We start from the raw sequence: 22,416 nt of genomic DNA on the forward strand, positions 1-22,416 counted from the left end.
TAGGACCTGTCTATCATGAGCGTGTCTGCCTGGGACCTGTCTATCGGGGACCTGTGTATCACAGATATGTCTGTCTGGGATGTGTCTGTCTGTGTTTTAACCCATCGTCTTTTCCTTTAACTCTCACACAGCTTTAAAATCAGAGGGAAATGATTATTACATCAACGGTGCATGGACCATAGACTGGCCTCGCAAGTTTGACGTTGCAGGAACGGCATTCCACTACAAGAGACCCACAGATGAGGTGGAGTCTCTGGAGGCTCTCGGGGCCACCACAGAGAACCTGGTGATTATGGTATGCAGTTTATAAGAGTTAATCGGATGAAGTATGTACAGGAACATCAGCAATAATAATAATGATAAATGCAGGGGTCTAAAACTTATTTACAAATCAGAGCTGGAAAGTTCTTGATCCTGATCCCGATCCTGATCCGAAGCGATGATGTAGTGAAGTTTTCAGTTTTAGAAACGTGTTTATGTAACTTGTATGGAGAGAGTCTACTTGCTTTAATTAAAACTATGTGGTGTGTGTGTGTGTGTGTATGTGTGTGTGAGAGAGATGATACAGGGATGATTTTTCACACACACATACACAAACAGCATGTTTCAGTATGTGTGTGTATGTGTGTTGTATTTTTTTTTTGGTATTTAGTATTTCGGTCCAGACAAAAAAAATGTGAGGAGTAGAAGCTTTAGCATGAAACACACACACTCTGCATTCTACACACTAATGTGTGTGTGTGTGTGTGTTTAACCAGACAGAGGTTTTCTGTGCACACACACATATATAGCTGTTAAAACCACGAGCTTGAGTTCAAGTGAGGTTTGTGCACAGATGTGGACTTTATTTAGAGAGAGAGCCAGACAATTTCAAACAGAGAGCGTTTAAAACACCTCCTCACACCGCCCTCTGTGTGTGTGTGTGTGTGTGTGTGTTTAGTTCTAACAAACAACCAGTAAACACACACACATTCCTCCAGTCTGTGGTTTCTGTAGTGACACAAAGCAGATTTTATTATTTTGTATATATTTTATATTGTTTATATTCCCACCACAGTGCTGATGATGATGAAACACTTAAGCAGTGATTGAGGAGTGGGGGAGGAGTGGTTGTGTGGGTGGGGTATTTGGGGAAGGAGTAGTTGTGTGGGTGGGGTGTTTGGGGGTGGTGTGGTTGTGTGGGTGGGGTGTTTGGGGGTGGTGTATTGGTACATTTTTAATGTTTATGAAGTGAGTGAGTTCCTGTTGTCAATCACATTATAGCAGCTATAAACACCCCCATCTCTCTCTTTCTTTTACAGTTAATTAATCTATGTGTTCTATTCTGTTAGTCAGAAACCCATATAGAATGTAAACTCCTCTGTCCTGAAGATAGAACACAGCTTCCTGTTACAGAGCACTGATACTGGAGACTCCTTCCATTAGTGTTAAATAAATACACGGTTTCTCTCTGCAAACTTCACTGTTGCACATGAATATAAAGCGCAGTACCATCAGAGCTGAGAACTCATCACCACCTCCTGACTCAGGAGTGTACACACAGGGAAGTGTGTTTTTGGGAAGTGTAGTGTAAAGTGTTTAGGCTGATCTCAGATCTGTGCTGATATGGAAAATTTGTTTGCAGGTTCTACTGCAGGAACAGAACCCAGGAATCAGGTACAAGTTTAATGTACCGATCCAGCGCACAGGCAGTGGAGACAATGACGTGGGCTTCACCTGGCAACATCTACCCTGGTCTGAGTGTTCAGCCACCTGTGCAGGAGGTGACACACACACACACACACACACACACACACACACACACACATACACAGAGGTGCATTGCTCACCTGTTCACCTGCAACTTGAAATTGAAACCCTGACCTCCTGAAGAATCAAGAACTGGGGGGAATGCAGGGGTCGTGGCTACTGCTCAAGCTGCTGCTGCTGCTGAGTCTGTTCCAGAGAGCAGTGCTGGGGTCAGTGCTGTGGAGCAGCAGGCAGGAGGCATCAGTGATGCTCAACCTGCATGTATAAGAGACACTGGTGGACTCCAAACTCCAAGACTGGAGCACGGTGTAGCTGAAGAAGGGAACAGGAGAGAAACACAGAGCAGTGATGTGATGGAGAGAAATGGAGGTGGAGCCACACTGGTGGAGAGTAAAAAGGTAACAACAGAGGACAATAATGTGGAAATAGAAGACATAGGGGTCAGCGGCAGGAGATACTGTTAATAATCAGATGAAAAATAACAGCAGGTGAAAGCAGCACAGCTAAAGAGAACAGGCAGGATCCTGGAGAATGCTGTTAATGCAAAGAAAATGCTTGGAGAGAACATTAGAAGAGTTACAGAAGAAGCCAGTATAGACGGTAAACCTGATTTGGAGGTAACAGAAATGGACATGGATGATGAAGAAGATGCTACACAGGACAATGAAGATAGCGAATATGAGGAGGAGGAGACGGAGAACATCATTGTTGCTGCAAAGAAAAAGAACACCTGAACCCCTTCAACATACACACTAGATAAAATCAATAACTTTCTAGAGGCTTTTGGAGAATCTGTGATAGTATCTGACTACTTTCCAGATCCAGACAAATTTCTTGTATCTACAGCAAAAAAATAACGGCACTTTGGCGCAACTAAGCAAAAAAAGGAGCTTTCGCTTATGAAAAATGGCAACAAGGCGACGAAAAGGAGAAAAAAGAACGACTCTTAGAAAAAAGAAACAAAAAACTAATAAAAACTGACTAGATCACGTCACGAGGGTGTTTCTCTCTCTTTCTATAGCCGTCCTCATCTGCTCTTCTTCCTCTTTCATCTCCTCTACATGGATAAGTTAAGAGTCTGCACTTTAAACATTCATGGGGGAGGGATAGAAAGAAACAGGCTGGGGAATGGGGGATGTGGTGGAAGAACAGCTCTTCTTTAGGTCAAATTTCAGTGCTGGAGAAACAACTTTTAATTTCAAAACCCATCAGCAAAAGCACTGAGGCAGAGCAGAGCAGAGCAGAGCAGCGTTTTATTGGTACAAGCTCAAATCAGAGGAATTCATTTTCTATTTATAAATGTTTTTGCCTCAAACACAGGAATTGAGTAAACTTTTTATAAAATAAGAAACGTAATCACGCAACATAGCAGCAACCACAATGTAGTCATGGGTGGAGACTGGAACTGCACTATAGATCCTACAGAGGACAGAAACGCAGAAGAACCACACATCCAATCTTCTGTAGTTTTAAATGAAATAATTAAAACATGGATTTATAGATCCATGAAGAGAAAAGAACCAATGAGTAAAACAATACACATGAATACAAACAACATCAGATAGAGTTTATATTACAGAAACCGACAGAAACATTTTAAAGTCTTATTTATCTACAGAAATGTCGCCACTGTGGGACGAATAAAGGAATATCTGATCTTATTTATCCCAGCGGTTTTTCAGATCACCACATAGTCACAATAGATTTTATTTTATCTGTCAATGCAAAGCCCAGATCTTACTGGAGCTTAAACTTAAACCTGCTACAGAAGCAACATTTGGTGAGAGGTTGGAAAAGCACAAATTAAAACGTGTTGCCAGCAACACACACAAATGCAATAATAAAAGGCAGTGTTGAAAAATTAGAGAGGAAAATAAGAAGCCTAGAAAATAAAATACTGGCTAAAATCGAAAGGGGAAAAAACTGTATAGAAACAAAGTAGGCACTAAGCTCTTATCTCCATGAGCAGGCCAAGAGAGCCCTCGTCAGACCACACATCTCAAACATCAAAGACATTGATGCCCCAAACTCCTACTTCTTCAGCCTGAAACGGAAAATCTGATGACACAATCAAATGCTGCACCAAAATGTTGTGATGGCAGCGTGACTACGTCACCTCAAGAAATGAGAATGTGAACGTTTTCTTGCAAGTCAGTGGCGAGGAACAGAACTACAAAACGCCTGGAAAAATTACAGTGGGATAAAACAGGCCTTAAATACCTGAGAATCTACCGAGGAGAAAAGGAATACATTCAAAACAACTGGGAGGGACTGGTGGAGAAGGTGTCTAATGGACTTGGGTCCTGCCCCAGATATCCTACAGGGGAGGGTGCTGGTCGCTAACAGTTTGGTTGCCTCGATGCTGTGGCACAAGTTCACAGCCCTCAAACCACCAGAAACAATAGTCAGAGAGATTCAGAGGAGGATAGTGGATTTGTTCTGGAATGGAGCACCTGTCCTTTACCTAAAAATAAACAGAACAGGAAACCAGCCATGCTACTGCATGAATCAAGAACCCTGGTTGGCAACCCACTGATTCCTGCAAGGATTCTGAGTTCAGGGAGCTTTCGTCAGCTCCTTCAAAGAGCCAGACTTACAAAGCTTAGAGACCTGAGGACTGGAGAAACATGGAAATCTAACACCACATTTGGGGAACAGTCAAAAATCCAATCCCACCGACTGCTGCAGGGGATGCTGGGAGAGCTGATCCTAGCGCTGGCTCTGGAGTTTAAGGAGGCACGAGAACGGGGTTCTGGAGAGGACTGGCAACACTCCCCCCCCCTCTATCCATCTTTTCAGCCACTGAGCAACCAGAAGTGAATGGAGAAATACTATCCTTCAAGATGCCTCACCTGATGGACTTCTGTGGAGAAGCTGATCTGCAGTGGAGGATCATACACGTGGCCATGGCCACAAACACACATGTAGCACACATCAACTCCACCTTCGCTACAACATGCCCACTGTGTGTGAGGGAGGAGACATTAGACCACCTCTTTTTGAGATGTGAGAGGTTAGAGCTAATGTTTAGCACATTAAGAGAATGAATAGTGAGGATTGACCAAATCCTAACAGAAAACTTGTATAAAAAGAAAAGATATGCATAATGAACTTTCTAATAGGCCAATAGGGCTACATGGCTCACGTGTTTTTTCACGTGATAAAAATTAATGTTTTGAAATAAAGGGCACTTAAAAGTCAAGTCTCTCTCTCTCTCTCTCTCTATCTCTCTCTCTCTCTCTCTCTCTCTCTCTCTCTCTCATGGTGCTGGATTTGGCATTCAGCAGGTTGAACTTGAGCTTTTTGTATTTTTCCTCCGGAGGTTCTGGTTCTGCAGGCTGCAGCACTGATGGTTCGGTCGGTGGTGTGTGGTGCACACAGAGCAGCTTTGGCTCGGCGTCTCACCGCACTGATCTCGCCATCAAGAGCCAAAAAAAAGAAGGGCCTCTCTGTAAAAGTCATTCAGAAACACACTCACTTAAAAAAAACCCGCCATTTACACACCTAGAAATACCGCTGAGGGGAACAGTATACGTCTGAGGGCTTCCACACTGACGTTCACGTGACGCTTGATCGAGTCGTGACAGAATTCAGGGGGAAAAGATGGATACAGATCTGATGTGAATGTGATTTCACGTTTTACATGAACACAATCAACAAGGACTAGAAGATCATTTCACTGCCACACTTACGTTATTATTTCCTTCACTTTACATCCAGTGCAGCTGTAACCCTGAAGAACCTTCTCATCTTTATTATTAATTTATTTCTCTACAGGGTTTTATAGTTTTTCATATTTGTTTATCACCGACACACCGTGCAACTCATCACATATAGCAACAAAAGATGATTCTGAATATTTCACTGTGTTTGCAGGCTCTCAGAAGCAGGAAGTGGTCTGCAAAAGGCAGGATGATAACTCACTGGTCCAGAACAGCTACTGTGACCCTGATGGAAAACCACCGGAGAACCAGAGACCCTGCAGTACGGAACCGTGTCCACCTGAGTGAGTACTGGAGGAATTCGCTTAGAAAGAAATTCATCCTGTGGTCAGTTTGGAATTCTACTGAGATCTTTCGCATGCTGGTCTCCAGATTCAGCAGAACACAACCACTGCTTATCTATAATAATAATAATAATAATAATAATAATTCTGCCATTCCAGCTTGTGACTAATTGCAGAGTTCAGAACAATTCCCTCCTCACCTGCTTTTGCACTAAACACAGTTCCAGCAACCTCCAGGTTCCTCAGAGAACCTCAGACCAAACTCCACATCTCTGACAGCTCTGTGTTCTTGTCCTAACCTTCTCAGGAATTACAAATTGTGATGTTTAATTTAATTATAAATCCTTAACCAGGTTTAATTAATAATAGTGTTTAATCCAGATCATTTCGGTTCTGAAAGTCCAGTACAGATTTTATCTGTGGTTTTGTAAACGTTAATGAAGAGCCTTCAGATCTTCCACAGGGTTCTTGAGGAGGCCTTCTGTAAACTCTTATATCCATTCACTCAGACACTTTGGAGAGCTGTAAAATAAGGAGGTCTAAACTGTACCTAGATGAAGGTACTAGATCTGAGATGATTGATGATGTGTGCTTTAGGTGGTTTATCGGTGACTGGTCAGACTGCAGTAAGTCATGTGATGGAGGGACGAGGATGCGCACGGTTCTCTGTATCCGGAAAATCAGCCCTGTGGATGAGGAGAACCTAGAGGACGTTCACTGCCTGACACACCGACCAATGGAACACGAGAGCTGCAACAATCAGTCCTGTCCTCCACAGTGGGTTCCTCTGGATTGGTCTGAGGTGAGAACGTCAGGTTGGGTTCTTCTCCAGAAGAGAAACAGAATATAAATGCATTACAATCCAAATATAATCCACACGCAGTCCAGCTTCAGTTCACATGTAGTCCAGTCCGTGCACCGTCCATCACACGCCGTCCACACGCCGTCCACACGCGCCGTCCACCGCGCCGTCCACACGCGCCGTCCACCGCGCCGTCCACACGCCGCCCACACGCCCACACGCCGCCCATCACACACCGCCCACACGCCCACACGCCGCCCACACGGCGCCCACCACGCGCCGCCCACCACGCCGCCCACACGGCGCCCACCACGCGCCGCCCACACGCGCCGCCCACCACGCCGCCCACACGCCGCCCACACGCGCTGCCCACCGCGCTGCCCACACGCCCACACGCCGCCCATCACACACCGCCCACACGCCCACACGCCCTCCACACCGCCCACACGCCGCCCATCACACACCGCCCACACGCGCCGCCCACCGCGCCGTCCACATGCCCTCCACACGCCGTCCATCACACACCGTCCACACACCGTCCACACACCGTCCACACGCCGTCCACACGCCCTCCACATGCCCTCCACACGCCGTCCACACACACTGTCCACAACACACCGTCCACACGCCATCCACACACGCCGTCCACCACACTCCATCCACCACACGCCGTCCACCACACGCCGTCCACACACCATAATAAGAAAAGCTGTAAAGATTCTATTGATTAAAAATGCCTTGTTTTTCTCTGTGTGTGTGTGTGTGTGTGTGTGTGTGTGTGTGTGTGTGTGTGTGTAGTGCACTCCAAAGTGTGGCCACGGGTTTAAACACCGCATCGTGTTGTGTAAGAGCAGTGATCAGAGTAAAACCTTTCCCCCGGCGCTGTGTTCGGAGCTCATCAAGCCCCCGGTGAGAATCCGCTGCAGTCTGGGTCGCTGTCCTCCTCCACGCTGGATCCCTGGAGAGTGGGGGCAGGTACGCACATGGGGCTATGTTCTAATACCCATCCCCATCCACCACTCATACCAGTCTCTCTCTCTCTCTCTCTCGTACTGTGACCCTGAGTGTGTGTGTGTGTGTGTGTGTGTGTGTGTGTGTGTGTGTTATTGGTTACTGAGCAACGGCTCGTTTTTTCCGTTGGCTCACAGTGAGGAGGCAACTGGAAAAATCTGAAGTCGTCTCTAATCTTTGTCCACATCCTCTCATCCACTCATCCCCTCACCCTCTCATCCACTCATCCCCTCACCCATTCATCCTCTTATCCACTCATCTCCTCACCCACTCATCCTCTCATACACTCATCCCCTCACCACTCATCCTCTCATACACTCATCCCCTCACCACTCATCCATTCACCCTCTCATCCACTCATCCCCTCACCCACTCATTCCCTCACCCACTCATCCCCTCACCCACTCATCCTCTCATCCACTCATCCCCTCACCCACTCATCCTCTCATCCACTCATCCCCTCACCACTCATCCTCTTACCCCTCATCCATTCACCCTCTCATCCTCTCACCCCTCAACACTCATCCTCTCACCCTTTCACCCACTCATCCTCCTCCTCCCTCACCCACTCATCCTCTTACCCTTTTATCCCTCATCCTCTCATCCACTCATCCACTCATCCCCTCACCCACTCATCCTCTCATCTACTCATCCCCTCACCCACTCATCCTCTCATCCTCTCATCCACTCACCCACTCATACTCTCATCCCCTCACCCACTCATCCCTCACCCACTCACCCACTCATACTCTCATCCACTCATTCCCTCACCCACTCATCCTCTCATGCACTCATCCTCTCATCCACTCATTCCCTCACCCACTCATCCTCTCATGCACTCATCCTCTCATCCACTCATCCTCTCATCCCCTCACCACTCATCCATTTACGCTCTCATCCTCTCATCCTCTTACCCCTCATCCATTCACCCTCTTGTCCTCTCACCCCTCAACACTCATCCTCTCACCCTTTCACCCACTCATCCTCTCATCCCTCATCCCTCACCCACTCATCCTCTCACCCTTTTATCCCTCATCCACTCATCCTCTCATCCACTCATCCACTCATCCCTCACCCACTCATCCACTCATCCCTCACCCACTCATCCTCTCATCCACTCATCCTCTCATCCACTCACCCACTCATACTCTCATCCCTCATCTACTCATCCCCTCACCCACTCATCCTCTCATCCTCTCACCCTTTTATCCCTCATCCTCTCATCCTCATCCTCTCATCCCCTCACCACTCATCCATTCACCCTCTCATCCACTCATCCTCTTACCCCTCATCCATTCACCATCTCATCCTCTCACCCCTCAACATTCATCCTCTCACCCTTTCACCCACTCATCCTCTCACCCTTTTATCCACTCATCCACTCATCCCCTCACCCACTCATCCTCTCATCCACTCATCCTCTCAACCCCTCACCCACTCATCCTCTCATCCCCTCATCCCCTCACCCACTCATCCTCTCACCCTTTTATCCCCTCACCCACTCATCCTCTTATCCACTCATCCTCATAATTAAAGTTCATAAAGCCTTCAGAGTTTACAAGCAGGCTGCCTATAGGACTAGCAGTGTTTACAGTTACAAATTCTGTGTTGTGTTTGGGTGTGTGTGTGTGTGTGTGTGTGTGTGTGTGTGTGTGTAGTGTTCAGCACAGTGTGGTTTGGGACAGCAGATGCGGACAGTGCAGTGTTTGTCCTACACCGGACAGCCGTCTAGCGATTGCCCTGAGACCCTGCGTCCCAGCACGATACAGCCGTGTGAGAGTAAATGTGATGCCACACCAATCGCCAATGGTGACGGTGAGTATCAAGATCTTCTACAGTGACCATCACATTACTTTATAACAACAACAAAAACGAATAAAACCAGAGCAAAATGATGAAGTATTTCATTTAGTCCATCTGGTTTTCCTTTGAGCTTCTTCAGGAGACCAGAAAACAAATGCTGTTTTATCCATTTAACCATCTAAATCCTACAATATAAATGATAAAGGTTTAAATAATTAAATAAAATAAAGTTTATTGCTGTTTCCACACGTGTAGAACACTAGAACTATTAACAGTCTGAGAACCTTTTATAGAAACCCCTTTTATAAACATGCAAAGTTCTGATTCCAGTCTCATCTTTCATTTGCATACAGGAGCCTGATTGGCTGTTGTGGTTTATGATGTAATAACACTTCCAGTCTGTTAGATAGATTAGATCAGATCTGGATTCTAATCACATTTAGAGTTAAATTGGTTAAATTCGGTTTCATGAAAAGCAGTGAAGGAAACTTTACATGTTCTTTTGAGGAGAGCTTTTGATGGTGATATGGCAGTTCAGGTTCTCAGAGCCATAAGAGTGAGAAAAGAGAGAGAGGCAGGTGAGGGAATAAGTGTTTATAGGTGTTCAGTGGAGTTTATTTCTGATTAAACCCAGAACACACAAACATCAGAAAGATCAGAACTGTCCTAGAGATATGTGCAGTCCAAGCTGAGATCAGGTGGACTCAAGTGGAGAATAAAGCTGAGCCCAACAGCACTAAGAGTACTTTGGAGTGCAGCACGTCCCCGGGGAGAAGGCGTTGGAGATTTATAGAAGCTGGTAATTACTATCTGAGCTGCAGCATACATTAGAGAGGAAGAGTCTGAGTAGAACATTCCTGAGTGCAGTGGGATGAGAAATGGACTCCTGCCCATGCTGTGATTACTGTCTGGATTCCAACACACCTGAAATATAAACCTTAATCTGACGACTGGCAAACATTCATCTCCTGCAGAGGCCGAGCGCTTCAGGCTCTTCTCAAACCAGTTCATCTGAAATACTCCATGTCTTCTCACCACCATCAGGAGGAGAAAAGATCAAAACTGTTTAACCAGGACAGAAAAATTAAAAAATGTTCCATAGAAGTGTGACCTTTCAGGGAATCTCAACACACAAACACACACCAACACACACACACCAACACACACCAGCACAAACAAACACACACCACCTCGCACAACACACACACTAAACTCTCTCTGACAGAAGGTGTATCACTCCCACATTCGCTGCAACACAACACTGATTCCCTCTGACTCCGCCCTTCATTTACACTTGACCACGCCCCCTACTACAGTAAATACATAAGTAAATAAATGAGTTAAACAGAGATGTTCGTTCTGTCATTTTGTCCTTTAGAGATTTTTTACAGAGCAACTGTGTGTGTGTGTGTGTGTGTGTGTGTGTGTATAGCCTATCGGAGTGTGTGTCAGCTGAATGTGGAATAGGGCAGAACGCTTCTTCCTCGGTCTGTGTTACTCTTCACCCTGCAACAGCTGGCAAAAGTCCAAACTTCTGTAAGCAAGGACTTTAATCTCCATCCTCCACTAATCCTCCTCTTCTCCTCTTCTTCTGTTTAGAGTGTAAAGACGTAAACAAGGTGGCGTACTGCCCGCTGGTGCTGAAGTTCAAATTCTGCAGCCGCGCCTACTTCAGACAGATGTGCTGCAAAACCTGCCAAGGACACTGATGATCCTGCAGAGAGAGAGAGAGAGAGAGAGAGAGAGAGAGAACGACCACGTGGGCTGGAGGACAAACCTGCTTCCTCTTTCTCTCTCTTTCATACACACACACACACACACACACACACACACACACACACACACACACACACACACACACACACCACCCACACTCATGCCTGAGATGTTTTTCAGCCCTGTGGAACCCATACCACTGATCAGCAGCATGCTGACACCTTTTACTTTTATTTTCACTTCTGTGAAGTGGGAACTTCAAAATATGGCCATTATTGTTATTTTATTATAATAATAATTATTATTATTGTTATTATCTTTATTAATGTCTGTCTGTCTGTCTGTCTGTCTGTCTGTCTGTCTGTCTCTCGTTAATCCAAAGTGCTGGACACATCATATGCAGAAGCGGCACCGCTAAAGAGCTTATAACTGTGTAATAATACCCCAGAGTTTTCACACACACACACACACACACACACATACACACACACACACACACAGAGTAAATTTTACTAATATAATCCCATGTTTAAATGTTTCTGAAACTGACAGAAGTGGACAAAATAAAAGAAACAACTGGCCGGTTTATGTTCATCGTATAACAGTGGGCGTGTCTTTAACACCAGGTCTAGACTCAAAGCTACAACCTTCAAAATAATCATTTCCTGTTAGCGTCTGTTAGCGTCTGTTAGCCATTTTATCAATCTAGCGTTAATGTTGTAGATTATAAACACGGATTTGTTGTGAATTCTATCCGATGATTAACTGCTGCGAGATGAAACAGGGTTTCCTGCATACGGAGTTTAAGCTCATTCAGATGAACTCAGACGCCTCAGATGAATTGTGTGCAGAAACGAATCACTTAAGCGAGTCGATTCGAAGATCTTCTGCATGAAGGTCATTTTTTTAATCAAACTGAATTCAGTCAGAAGCGTTCAGTCGTGTGGTGTTTCGGTTATTATGTCCACATCCTGTAGTTCAACTCGCGAGACATTACGGATCAGGAACTCCACACGGCTTCACTAGAACCTCAACTCCATAATCACACAATCATGTTTACTAGTTGGATTTTGGTTCTGGAGCTCAGCAAGGTAACGAGGAAACCCTGGTGCTGTTCAGACTCCAGATGTTCCAGCTGTGGTGCCACCTTTTTAATTGGATTTGATTAAAAGTCACATGACCAAATATTCCGATGTTGTGGTTTGTGTCCCCTGAATGAGGCCTGAAAATCACATCAGAAAGTAAAGCAGCACTGAACATCACCAGATATGACTCCAGCACCATCAGCTCCATCGAGGAACCTACAGAAAGCCGTTCTGGGTTTTTTTATAAAGATTGTTGAACTCCGTGATATTCTTTGTACTGTTTGAAATGCTTGGGGTCTGAAAGACTTTGTGCTGTAATAAGAGAAGATATGAACTCATTTGTAGCAGGAAAACTCAAAATGTGATCTCCACCTGCTCCATGATGGAGAGGAAGGTAGATGGAGAAGATGGCACATGGTGTCTGCTGCTCATGTCTCCTTTATTATACATGTTTGTAGTGAGATGACGGAGCTCCGTTCTTTTGTTCCGTCATTCCACACAACTGTATAACAGGGTTGTGTTCCCTCCTCCTTATTCTTCTCACCTTCTCAAGATGAAGCCTTGATTCCTGCAGGTCCTTTCAGTCTTCTGGTGCTAATAAGAGCTTCATTTCTCACCAACCGTCAAAGAAGGATGATTATGGGATTTTTTTACAGTCAGTGTTTGTTGTTTGTTTACCTCACACACTAATGACGACAAGTCGTACGGCAGGTTCCAGAGTCATCTGAACTCCGCCCCCTCCAAACACTCATCATCCAAAAGAAAAAGGTCGAGGAGAAACAGGACCAGGCCCAGTTCAATGATCTAACACACTTTTTGCTGCTGCTACTCTTTTGTAGCCACTGATGCAATGTCAGAACAGTTCTGTCTTTTTTTTCTCGTGTAATTAAAATGTTTAAACCGGGACTTTTACTCGAGTGAACATTGAGCAGCCAGACACCAAAAATCCTGAGACTTGAACCAAATGTTTACTGGGTAAAAAAAACAAAACAATCAGAGGAAAAAATCTGAAGCGGTTCCTTTCTTCATCATCGCTGTGAACTCGTGTCTCTGACCTGAATGTCACATCACGTATCCTCTACCATACAACTGAGCATTTGTGTAGTTTCTTTTTTTTTGTGAAAAATTGCTTGTATTTTATATTCAGTGTTAAATGTTGGTACACTGTTACGGATTTTTGGATTGTAAATTATATGCTAATTTATTTCCACGTCTCACTTGTCATACGTTTCACGGCATGCGAACTGTAAACAACAGAAAAAAAACAAGGCAGTGAAATTTATTCCATTCACCTTTTTGTTGATGTAGGAATGAGCTTGAATCTCCAGGAGCATCATCACGTTCGTGCTTTAAATGCTGTTGTGGTGCGAGTAGCCCGTGTGTGAACATCTGTATGCATGTTCTGGTGTTCAGGTGTTGTGTGTGTCAAAGAGAAAGTCCTAAAAAAAAAAAAAAGAAATACCAGTTTACAAATGATAAAGAATCAATAATCCCACAGTAAGCGTAACAGTCTGAGTCTTTGGCTTGTACACTATTATTGGTGAATCGTACAGTATGTAATGAATCCCGAATAAAGGCAATGTTAAAGGGTTTGGCTGCAATGAAGATGTTCTTTCTCTAAATGTTGTGGCTGCAAGGCTTGATCATGTGTACCAAAGATCATGTTCTCCAGAGTCTGTGACTGCCAGACATTATGTCCTACAGAGATTATGTCCTAAATCATTCAAATCCCCAGAGATCTCATCATCCTCCAGAGATGAAAAGAAAGACACATAGTTACTCATCATATCTCCTCTATAATTGTGTTCTTCAGAGTCAGAAGGTGTGACTGTAACCAGGAAACTCATTATTGTTTCATTAAGAAGTCTGTTGTAGTTACCAACTTTTCACTGATGGAGATTTGAGTCTTTAAGTGTTTTCCATCCACAGTTATCTCACCTCTCTTCAAGCTGAACATGGGGATCATCCTCAGTATCATCAGAGAGCTTCCAAGTGATGACAGGAAGGCCTGGAGAACAGAATGGAATCAGGATTGCTGGTATTTCAGAAACATGTAACTCTACAGACAGAGAGAGAGAGAGAGAGAGAAAGGATTTTAGCTCCATAAGTCCAGTCTGAGGTACGAGAGAAGGTCATGTGGTCTGCAGGACTTTAACAATACATCAGGTAAAACATTTTGATGAAAAAGATAAAGTGAGAATCTTCACATGAATACATCAGAGATGAAATATATACGAGGGGGTATCAAAAAGTTTCAAGACTAGTTTTGTAACACACCAACAGATGGCAGCACAAGGCTGCATGCGCAGTCACAGGGAGCACCAACTTTCATGTCAGTGTGATAAAAGACATCCTGTGTTCATCGGGAGCCGTGCGACTGGCGCTATTCTGACCACGTCTGCTATTCTAACCACGTGCGCACCCTGTAACTGAGCTCCTCACACATGAAACAACATGAGCTCACTTCTGCACTCACCCTACTCTCCAGATTTGGCTTCTGCGGACTTTGCCCTCTTCCCTGAAGATGAAGATCAGCTTAAAGGTCAATAAATCAAATTCAAGAAGGAACAATGAAAAGAATAAAAATGATATAAATGGAAGCATAAAGAAGGTGAGAGGGTTCACGACGCTGCAGCAGTTGGCCTTCAACTGTCATCCGTGATTCCTATGTTTACACGTCGACTCTCCAGCGCAGCCACAATAAAGACGGAGCGAGAGATCCGAGGGACTGGGCCTGAAACCACTCCTCTCTTTATCTCTCTGTAAACTCTAGCCATGCGTTCAGACGTCAGAGGGAATAACGAGGCTATGTAAGGCGTCCTGGCCTGCCTTTGGCCTTAGCAGTGTTTTGAGGAAAAGCCTCACAAAAATGAGAGACATGTTCGCTATCTCTGCTACAGCTTTGTAAACAGATGTCAACAGATTAGCTGTTGTAAACTCAGCGCCGGACGGGACATCGGTGTCCCTAATCGACATCAAAACACATGCGGGGAGATTTTCAGGCTGCGATGAGATGCTCCAGAAAACAGATGCCATCAAAAAGGTTCAGATATGGCTGATGTTCATCTCTAAAGTCATGCAGAGGAACAAAGGACACATTCACTCGAGACGCTGTGAAGACAACGTGGAGAAAAAAAGTCTGCTTTCGTGAAAAAACTGTCGGGGGACAAACCTTTACACTTTTATTTACAACAACTGGAAAAATGAGATGTTCTGGATTCTCGCTGTGTTTCTTTGATTAGTCAGTCAGGACGTGTCTCCATGGGGTTACAGTGCCAACACATTGCTTAAACACAACACACATCCATGCCCAGAACACAAACCATCCAAATGTGCTGTCTGTGCAGCCAAACTGGAATCTGCACGAAGATCTCACCCTAAAAGCATGAACTCCAGACTGCCAAGAGCTTCACGCTGACGTTCAGTCTGTTGTGGCTGCAACTGCAAACCGAACACCAGCATTATTTAGCAACACTGGAGTTTAGACTGAGGAGAGCAATCAGAAACATCAACACACTCACACCTGGTGAGAGATGCCAGGAGAAGCCTGATGCAGTGTTTTATAGTAACAGGCTCAGGGTCCAGGTTTTAGGTAGAGTTTGTGTTGACCTTCATGGCTGATATCCATCCTGAGATGATCAGTGAGGGAATCATAACACTCTTTACAAAAGGATCAGGTATTGATGTTTCACCAGAATTCATACAACAAATCCGAAATGACCCTCATATTCACACGCTTGTGCAAGAAAACACCCAACAGATAACCACAGTCAACTCCACAAAGCCTAGTTATCATCAGCAGTAAAGGAGCTTCAGCATGAGGCTGAAACCCTGCTGCCATTTCAGCATGAGGCTGAAACCCTGCTGCCCCTCTAACAAAAGAGTAAAACCCATGAAGTTCTGAATTAGTTGTGAACTTGAGCTTCTGGAATTTGAAGTGTGAATAGGTCTTTAGACTGTGCTATTTATTGGATCAGTGGTTCCTATATGTAGTGTTCACTTTGTGAATCAGGACGTTGATGTTTCCAGGCCTTGAGGACCTGAACACAGCAACACCACTTAAGTGTATCACACATGGTTCTGATAAGTGATGGATGGGAACTGTGAGTGCCTGGGCTGAGAAGATCCTCCTCTTTAAACACCATCATTACAGAGAACGACGGCAACTTCAGGTAATCTGGTAGAACTGAAAATTCAAAGCAAGAGATCGAACATGTGCTGGATTTTATTCCGACCCTCAGGCCAGATGGTAATCGAGGAACTTAAGAGGAACCTCTCATCAAATCGTTTGCTTACCCTCAGACATCCAGACCCACACACACAGAGATACACACACACATATACACACATAAACACACACAAACACACAAACACACACAAAACCCATGGTTGGATTCCTGCCATTTTTTTTCCTGATAAGATTCAGGCTGGTTTTGATCTGCTGCTCTGCGTTGTGGAGACCTGGACCTGGCCTGGTCAGTGTCTCTTACAGATTAGCCGGTAAAGAATGTCATCTGCTTGGCTGCAGAAACCTACACCATCAACCACGGCTTCTGTGAAAACGGAGGTGTTAATAAAAAGCCACGGAGATATCAGGAGGTGTGAGGATTAACTGCAACACCAGGAGATGAAAGTGACACTTAGGTTTTCCCATCGCCAGGATCATGAAGAGCTCAAAGTGCTGATGTGGGCAAACAGAGTCCCAGCCATGAACATGAAGAGTGCTGCTGGAGACAGGAATGCTAATCTGAGGTCAGGTGGTCAGAACTTCAGCACATCCTGTCTCTTCAGCTCGTCCTTCTACTGCAACTCTGTCAGATTTCATTCCCAGGAATTTTCCCACAGTCTCAAAAAGCAGCTGCCAAACTTCTCTGGCTTAACATGACATGATGTCTCAGAACACATCACACACACACACACACACACACACACACACACACACACACACACACACACACACACACACACACACAATATCCTGATTATATCCAGATTCAAATTTAAGTCAAATAAATGATTTTCTAAATTTACAGATATTTTCAAGTAAATCTTCTGCTACAGATAAACTCACCTTATAAAAAGATCTTCACATGTTGGAACACTCATGATATAATATGCACTGGTTTTCTGAACCATCAACAGAACCTGCTGAGGATCTGTGCACTAAGCTAGAGAACATAGCTAAGTAAAAAAACTTTGTGGTGTCAGAAAATCTTCTCAGACCTACAGAAGTTTAAACAATGATGATTTTACCCAAAAACACATAGCTGCAGAAGCATGAACCTGGTGTATGATGTCACAAAATAACCACCCACTGAGAACCAACCACGGTAGAATATGCAAATAATGCAATAAATGCTAATAACGATGGCCAATGGAATTGTGATGATGATAATGAAGAAGTTGAATGAAAAAGTGGGTTTTGGTTTGGGTTGAGTCGTATTTGGTGATTAATGTGTATTAGCAGTTTGTTAGCTAAATTCACTAATGTTACATGGAAATATGGAGGACATGGTGATGCTTCAGATTTAAGTATTTGCATATATTTACAGACTTGTTTTAAAAGGTTGTTACACTCCAACAGAAGACGTGAATTCAGTCTGTTGTACGTGTTCACACGAGTGAGTTAGAATACGCAGAAGCTGTAAACTGAGAAGCTGTAGTAGAAATGCTTCTCCACTTGCATCAGCACTGAGTTTCAGACTAAATGATGATGAAGCAGCTTCAATATAAACAGTGTGTAACGGGCCACAAGCTCAACCCTGCAGCACTAGTTAATCTCAGACTGACAGCAGACCTGCAAACTAAACCAATTACTGAGCAACGCTGATCAATACACAATCACTTAGTCTGAGGGAAGCATGCCGGGGGGGGGTTATAGAGCAATAGAGAGAGACAGAGAGGGTGGCAGAGAGAGACAGAGAGAGAGAAAGAGAGAGAGGGGAAGAGAGTGAAGAGACAGAGAGAGACAGGGGAAGGATAGGGATTGAGGGGAGCAAAGAGGACAGAGAGGGAGAGAGAGAGAGAGAGAGACAGAGACAGAGACAGAGACAGAGGAGAGGGGGGGAGCGATAGAGGTGGGGAGGGGGATGGAATCATTGTAGGATGAAGAATCTGCTCGTCTTCATCAGTCACACAGACTGTGATTAAATATTGAATATTATAATTAAATTATGAACTATTTCAGCACAAATGTTAAATATTCCATTGAAACAGTAGAAGTACAGTGAATTGTAATGTATATGTAGCGAAGGGTTTGGATCTTCTCATGCTCCCTCGACCTCCTCAAACCTCACGCATAGAGAATCAGTAGAAATGATAAACTGTTGCTGTAAAAATAAACAGGAGTTAAATTCTTATTTTAATATTTTTTTTTTCCTTCACATCTCGACTTACATTTTTATTTAATTCAGACAACTGAACATTTATGGTGTTAAGGGCCTTGCTCAGGGGCCCAAGAGTGGCAGAATGGTGTGGCCGGGATTTGAACTACCAACCTTCTGATCCAAAGTCCAATTCCTTCACCACTAAGCTTCCATACAGAAATCTATGATATAATATATATATATATATATATATATATATATAAATATAAATTAAATTAAATAGTAAAAAGTGAATATGTATGAACACATTTGTAGTTCGATTCATTACTTGAAACATGTATAATAAAATATATGTACAAATGTAGAAAACAAGGTTCTATCATACGTAAGATAAATCTACTTCACTATATTGTGTAACACAGTGGCTGGAGGTCAGGGTCAGTAAATCCTTCTCTACTGGACTACACACTCAGATCAGATCACTGATCTACATTTACAACATAATTCTAATGTTTGTTCCATGAAATTGTATTAATTTATTCCATCAGTTTCTTCTCTTCATGTGGTAGTGTTTCTCTCGGCTGCACTGCTTCAGTACGTGTATGTGGATGGTAGATTTTTTGTCCAATCAGATTTCAGTCTCTATGTGCTGCCATGTGAATCTAATCTGCTCAGAGCCTTCAGAATCAGTACTGCTGGACTTTTACCATAGAGAATATTACCAACAGCTCTGTTTCTTTATCCAATCAGATTTCAGATTCTCCTCACAGAGCAGATCACTGGCCCAGAATAGCGTCAGCATTTTTCCGTCCTCTGATTGGTTGGTCAGAGGGAAACTGTTACAGTTACAAGTTTGACTGGTAAAACACGTGTGTAGCTCTGCACACGTTCATACATCTGAGTTTTTTATACCTACGGAGGAAGAGAAATTGATTTGATCTCAGACACTTAAAAATCCATTGTGAAGAAAAGCGAGACATGGTGAGGAGGTCACCAACCCTCAAGCTAGCTAGCGTGTCTCAGCCCGGGTAAGGGTTTGTTCTCCACTTCCAGACCAGTGAATACGAGCGGTATCACTGGATTACAGCCTCTGGGGGGCGCTGCACATTATGAGTCTGCATCTCTGGTGAGTAGGTTGTGTTTTATTTACATTTTAATGTTTTGTGATGTTATTAGACAAATATAGATTGTGAACTGCTCCAGATGTTGTAGGTGCACAGTTGTGGTTGTAGTGTAGAGGTTTGGAGTGTAACTGGGTTTGTTGTTTCTGTAATGCTGCATGTTGTTATTTTGTGTGTTTGTATTGTATTAATGGTGTATATAATTGTGATGTGATAGTGGTGTATTAAGAGGTGGATGAAGTCGAGTACGTCATATGTATATATATGTATATATATTTATCTGCTGCATATGTGAAAACTGTCATTTTTATATCTGACATATTTCTATATGTGTAAAAGCCAAACATGAACATGTATGTAGTCTGTGTGCTTGGCGTATATTGTCAGATATCACATTCTCTACTAAAATCTCAAAAATCCCAAAAATTCCCAGGGTGCGAGTTTCTAGTTCTGATTGAAAAACATTGTGGAGAAACTTTTTTATGGAAGTGTGGATGTTGGATGGGACAGAGTGCAGTGTGGGTGTGAAAATGGAAATAAAATACACAGGAAGGGAAGCTGGCAGATAAGGATTCTGGCAAACTCATCACTGATTGACGCTGTCTATTCTTCTCCTCGTCCACCTCCTCCTTCTTCTCCGCCCTGATGCCTGAGGAGTATGGAATAACCCGGGAGAAGGAACAGGATGTTTCACTTCATTCTGCTAAATCAAGCAAAACTCTGCTCGTGTAATAAAAGCTCTTTTTATCAGCTGAACTTCTTTCTCAGCTTATCTAATAGAAGGTTCAATGCTGTTCTGGTTGCTTCCTGAGCTCCCAAAGTTGTAGACATCTGCTCTGGAGGAACGCCGTCTGCTTTTCCACATACCACAATCCCCCATCCAGTAGCCTACAAATCAGCTGCAGGTTTCTGGGTGACGGTCTACGGGCTGCTGTCCCTGTGACACTCCTCCACACCAGCCTGGATTAAATCATCACAAGATGAAATGCTAATTAATTTGAATCTGCCTGAAACATTTCCTGTCAGGCAGCGAAGTGGACATGTTTTTCTCCAGAATATGAAAATGAGAAGCAGATCCGTGCAGCCGTCTGAGTTTGGCTCCTGAGCCAGAGGGAGTCTCTCAGCTCGGAGAAAGCGTTGTTCCTCAATCAGGGCACAGCTTAATCATCCCAAAAAACCCTAAACAGCCGAAAAGCTTCGTGAAACATCTGTTTAATATCGAAATGTTCCTTAAAGAGCTGACAGACGTCACATTTAGCGACTGTTTCAGCCAAAAAGTAGTGCAGTGAGAGAAGTTCTGTTCTGAGCTGATCACTAATGAGCTGTCAATGTGTCTGTAGCCACCAACTGATCTTCAGTGAGACTGAGTTTGAGAAGGAACTTTCCAATAGCACACTGAAGGTCTTTGGGTTCACGTTTAATGAAGTTCAGGTGAAACGATGTCTAATCAGGTGACCTTTTAAGAGGTCCTTAATTTAAAGCCTAAGGTACTGAAATACGAGAAAGAAAGAAATGTTCTGGTTTTCTGCTCTTCAGCTGGAAGGAAACTTCAAGGAGAAACTCACTGGCTGAAGAATATTACAGAGAGAAAGATTTAACCCTGTAGAACACCAGGTTCCTCCAGCTCTCCAGCTCTCCAGCTCGATATTAATGCACTCGTTCCGTCACGATAGTAACGACTTATTCACAAGAGATTGTTTATGAAACGTATGGAAGGAGTCTCCAGTTTCAGAACTTTTAAACAGTAAATCTGTGAGTTTCCCAACATCTCCAGGACAGTGGGGTTTATACACGCTGCATTTAGATGTTGATCGTTTGGAATATATTTATTTATAACTACATTTTTGGTAACACGAGACATTTTCTGATCTTTCTGAAAGAACCTGTGATGTTCTAATCCATAATCACCCTCTTATGATAAGATCAGTGAAATTTGGTGTACAGATGCGTCACTGTTCATATTTAAAGATGCAGATCTTCAGCTCGTGTCTGCTGAGGGAAAGCACGAGGACGTTTACGACCGGTTGCTGCAGTCGGGTTTGAACTCCCGTCCACACTCACTACTTTATGAGCAGATGTAAAGCCATGTGCATGTAAGACCTCAGCAGAACTTCATCAGGTTCTTCTGTAGGTCAGAGGCTGAGCTGCAGTGACTGGAAGAACTTTGAGTTCCTGAAAGTCTGCAGGATGACTGTAGTTAATGTTTACAGAGAATTCCTGCAGTCTGCTTGGAGGTTGTTATGGCTGTGAGTCAGTGGTGAGTAGATCTTCTGAGAAGCTAAGCATGATCACCACACACATACTTTCAGCTTATAATCTATTAAAAGCAGGCTGAAGATGAAGGTGACGCTTACAGACGTGCAGATTCTCCTGATAAAGAATAATACAACAGGCCTTAAATGGAAATGGAGCGTTATGGAGCGTTTTGGGAAGGACGAACCCGAGGTCATGAAGAAACGTTCTCTCAATCCGAGCTGAAATACTTGAGGTTTCTTTGCCCACCTCAAACCCCAGGCTGGTGGTAGATTCACAGATTAATTTATTGTTTTGACTGATTCTTTTCTGCAGTTTAAAAACGTTTGGGAAATGCTCTTCATTCCAGATCGTTCTCGTCCAATTCCTCTGGTTCTGAGGTTTTTCATGAGTTATCGAGTGTGGATCCAAAAATGTGGTGAAGGCTGGAGAGAAATGTATGTTTTTTTGTTAATGCTCCGACACCCCCTTCTATGCTGTGCTATTGTGCAATAAGATCACATTCCCTCTCCCTCTGCTCCATGTGTTGGCAGCTCTTTGGCTC

General features: G+C 43.8%; 1 protein-coding gene across 3 annotated transcripts in view; it reads left to right on the plus strand.

Moving 5' to 3' along the window:
• adamts6 (ADAM metallopeptidase with thrombospondin type 1 motif, 6) overlaps nucleotides 1-12,272 on the plus strand; it is a 76,664-nt gene extending 64,392 nt beyond the window's left edge. For all 3 annotated transcript variants that reach the window (XM_046861356.1, XM_046861357.1, XM_046861358.1), the window contains 7 exons: nucleotides 132-295; nucleotides 1,625-1,763; nucleotides 5,626-5,755; nucleotides 6,353-6,557; nucleotides 7,356-7,532; nucleotides 9,227-9,383; nucleotides 10,971-12,272. In XM_046861356.1, the coding sequence (XP_046717312.1) occupies nucleotides 132-295; nucleotides 1,625-1,763; nucleotides 5,626-5,755; nucleotides 6,353-6,557; nucleotides 7,356-7,532; nucleotides 9,227-9,383; nucleotides 10,971-11,080 (1,082 nt within the window). In that variant the 3' untranslated portion in view covers nucleotides 11,081-12,272. The remainder of the gene's footprint in view (nucleotides 1-131; nucleotides 296-1,624; nucleotides 1,764-5,625; nucleotides 5,756-6,352; nucleotides 6,558-7,355; nucleotides 7,533-9,226; nucleotides 9,384-10,970) is intronic.
• Nucleotides 12,273-22,416: the final 10,144 nt, after the last annotated feature.

This window comes from Silurus meridionalis, chromosome 11 (genome assembly GCF_014805685.1).
Source record: "Silurus meridionalis isolate SWU-2019-XX chromosome 11, ASM1480568v1, whole genome shotgun sequence".
Taxonomy (NCBI): Eukaryota; Metazoa; Chordata; class Actinopteri; order Siluriformes; family Siluridae; genus Silurus; species Silurus meridionalis.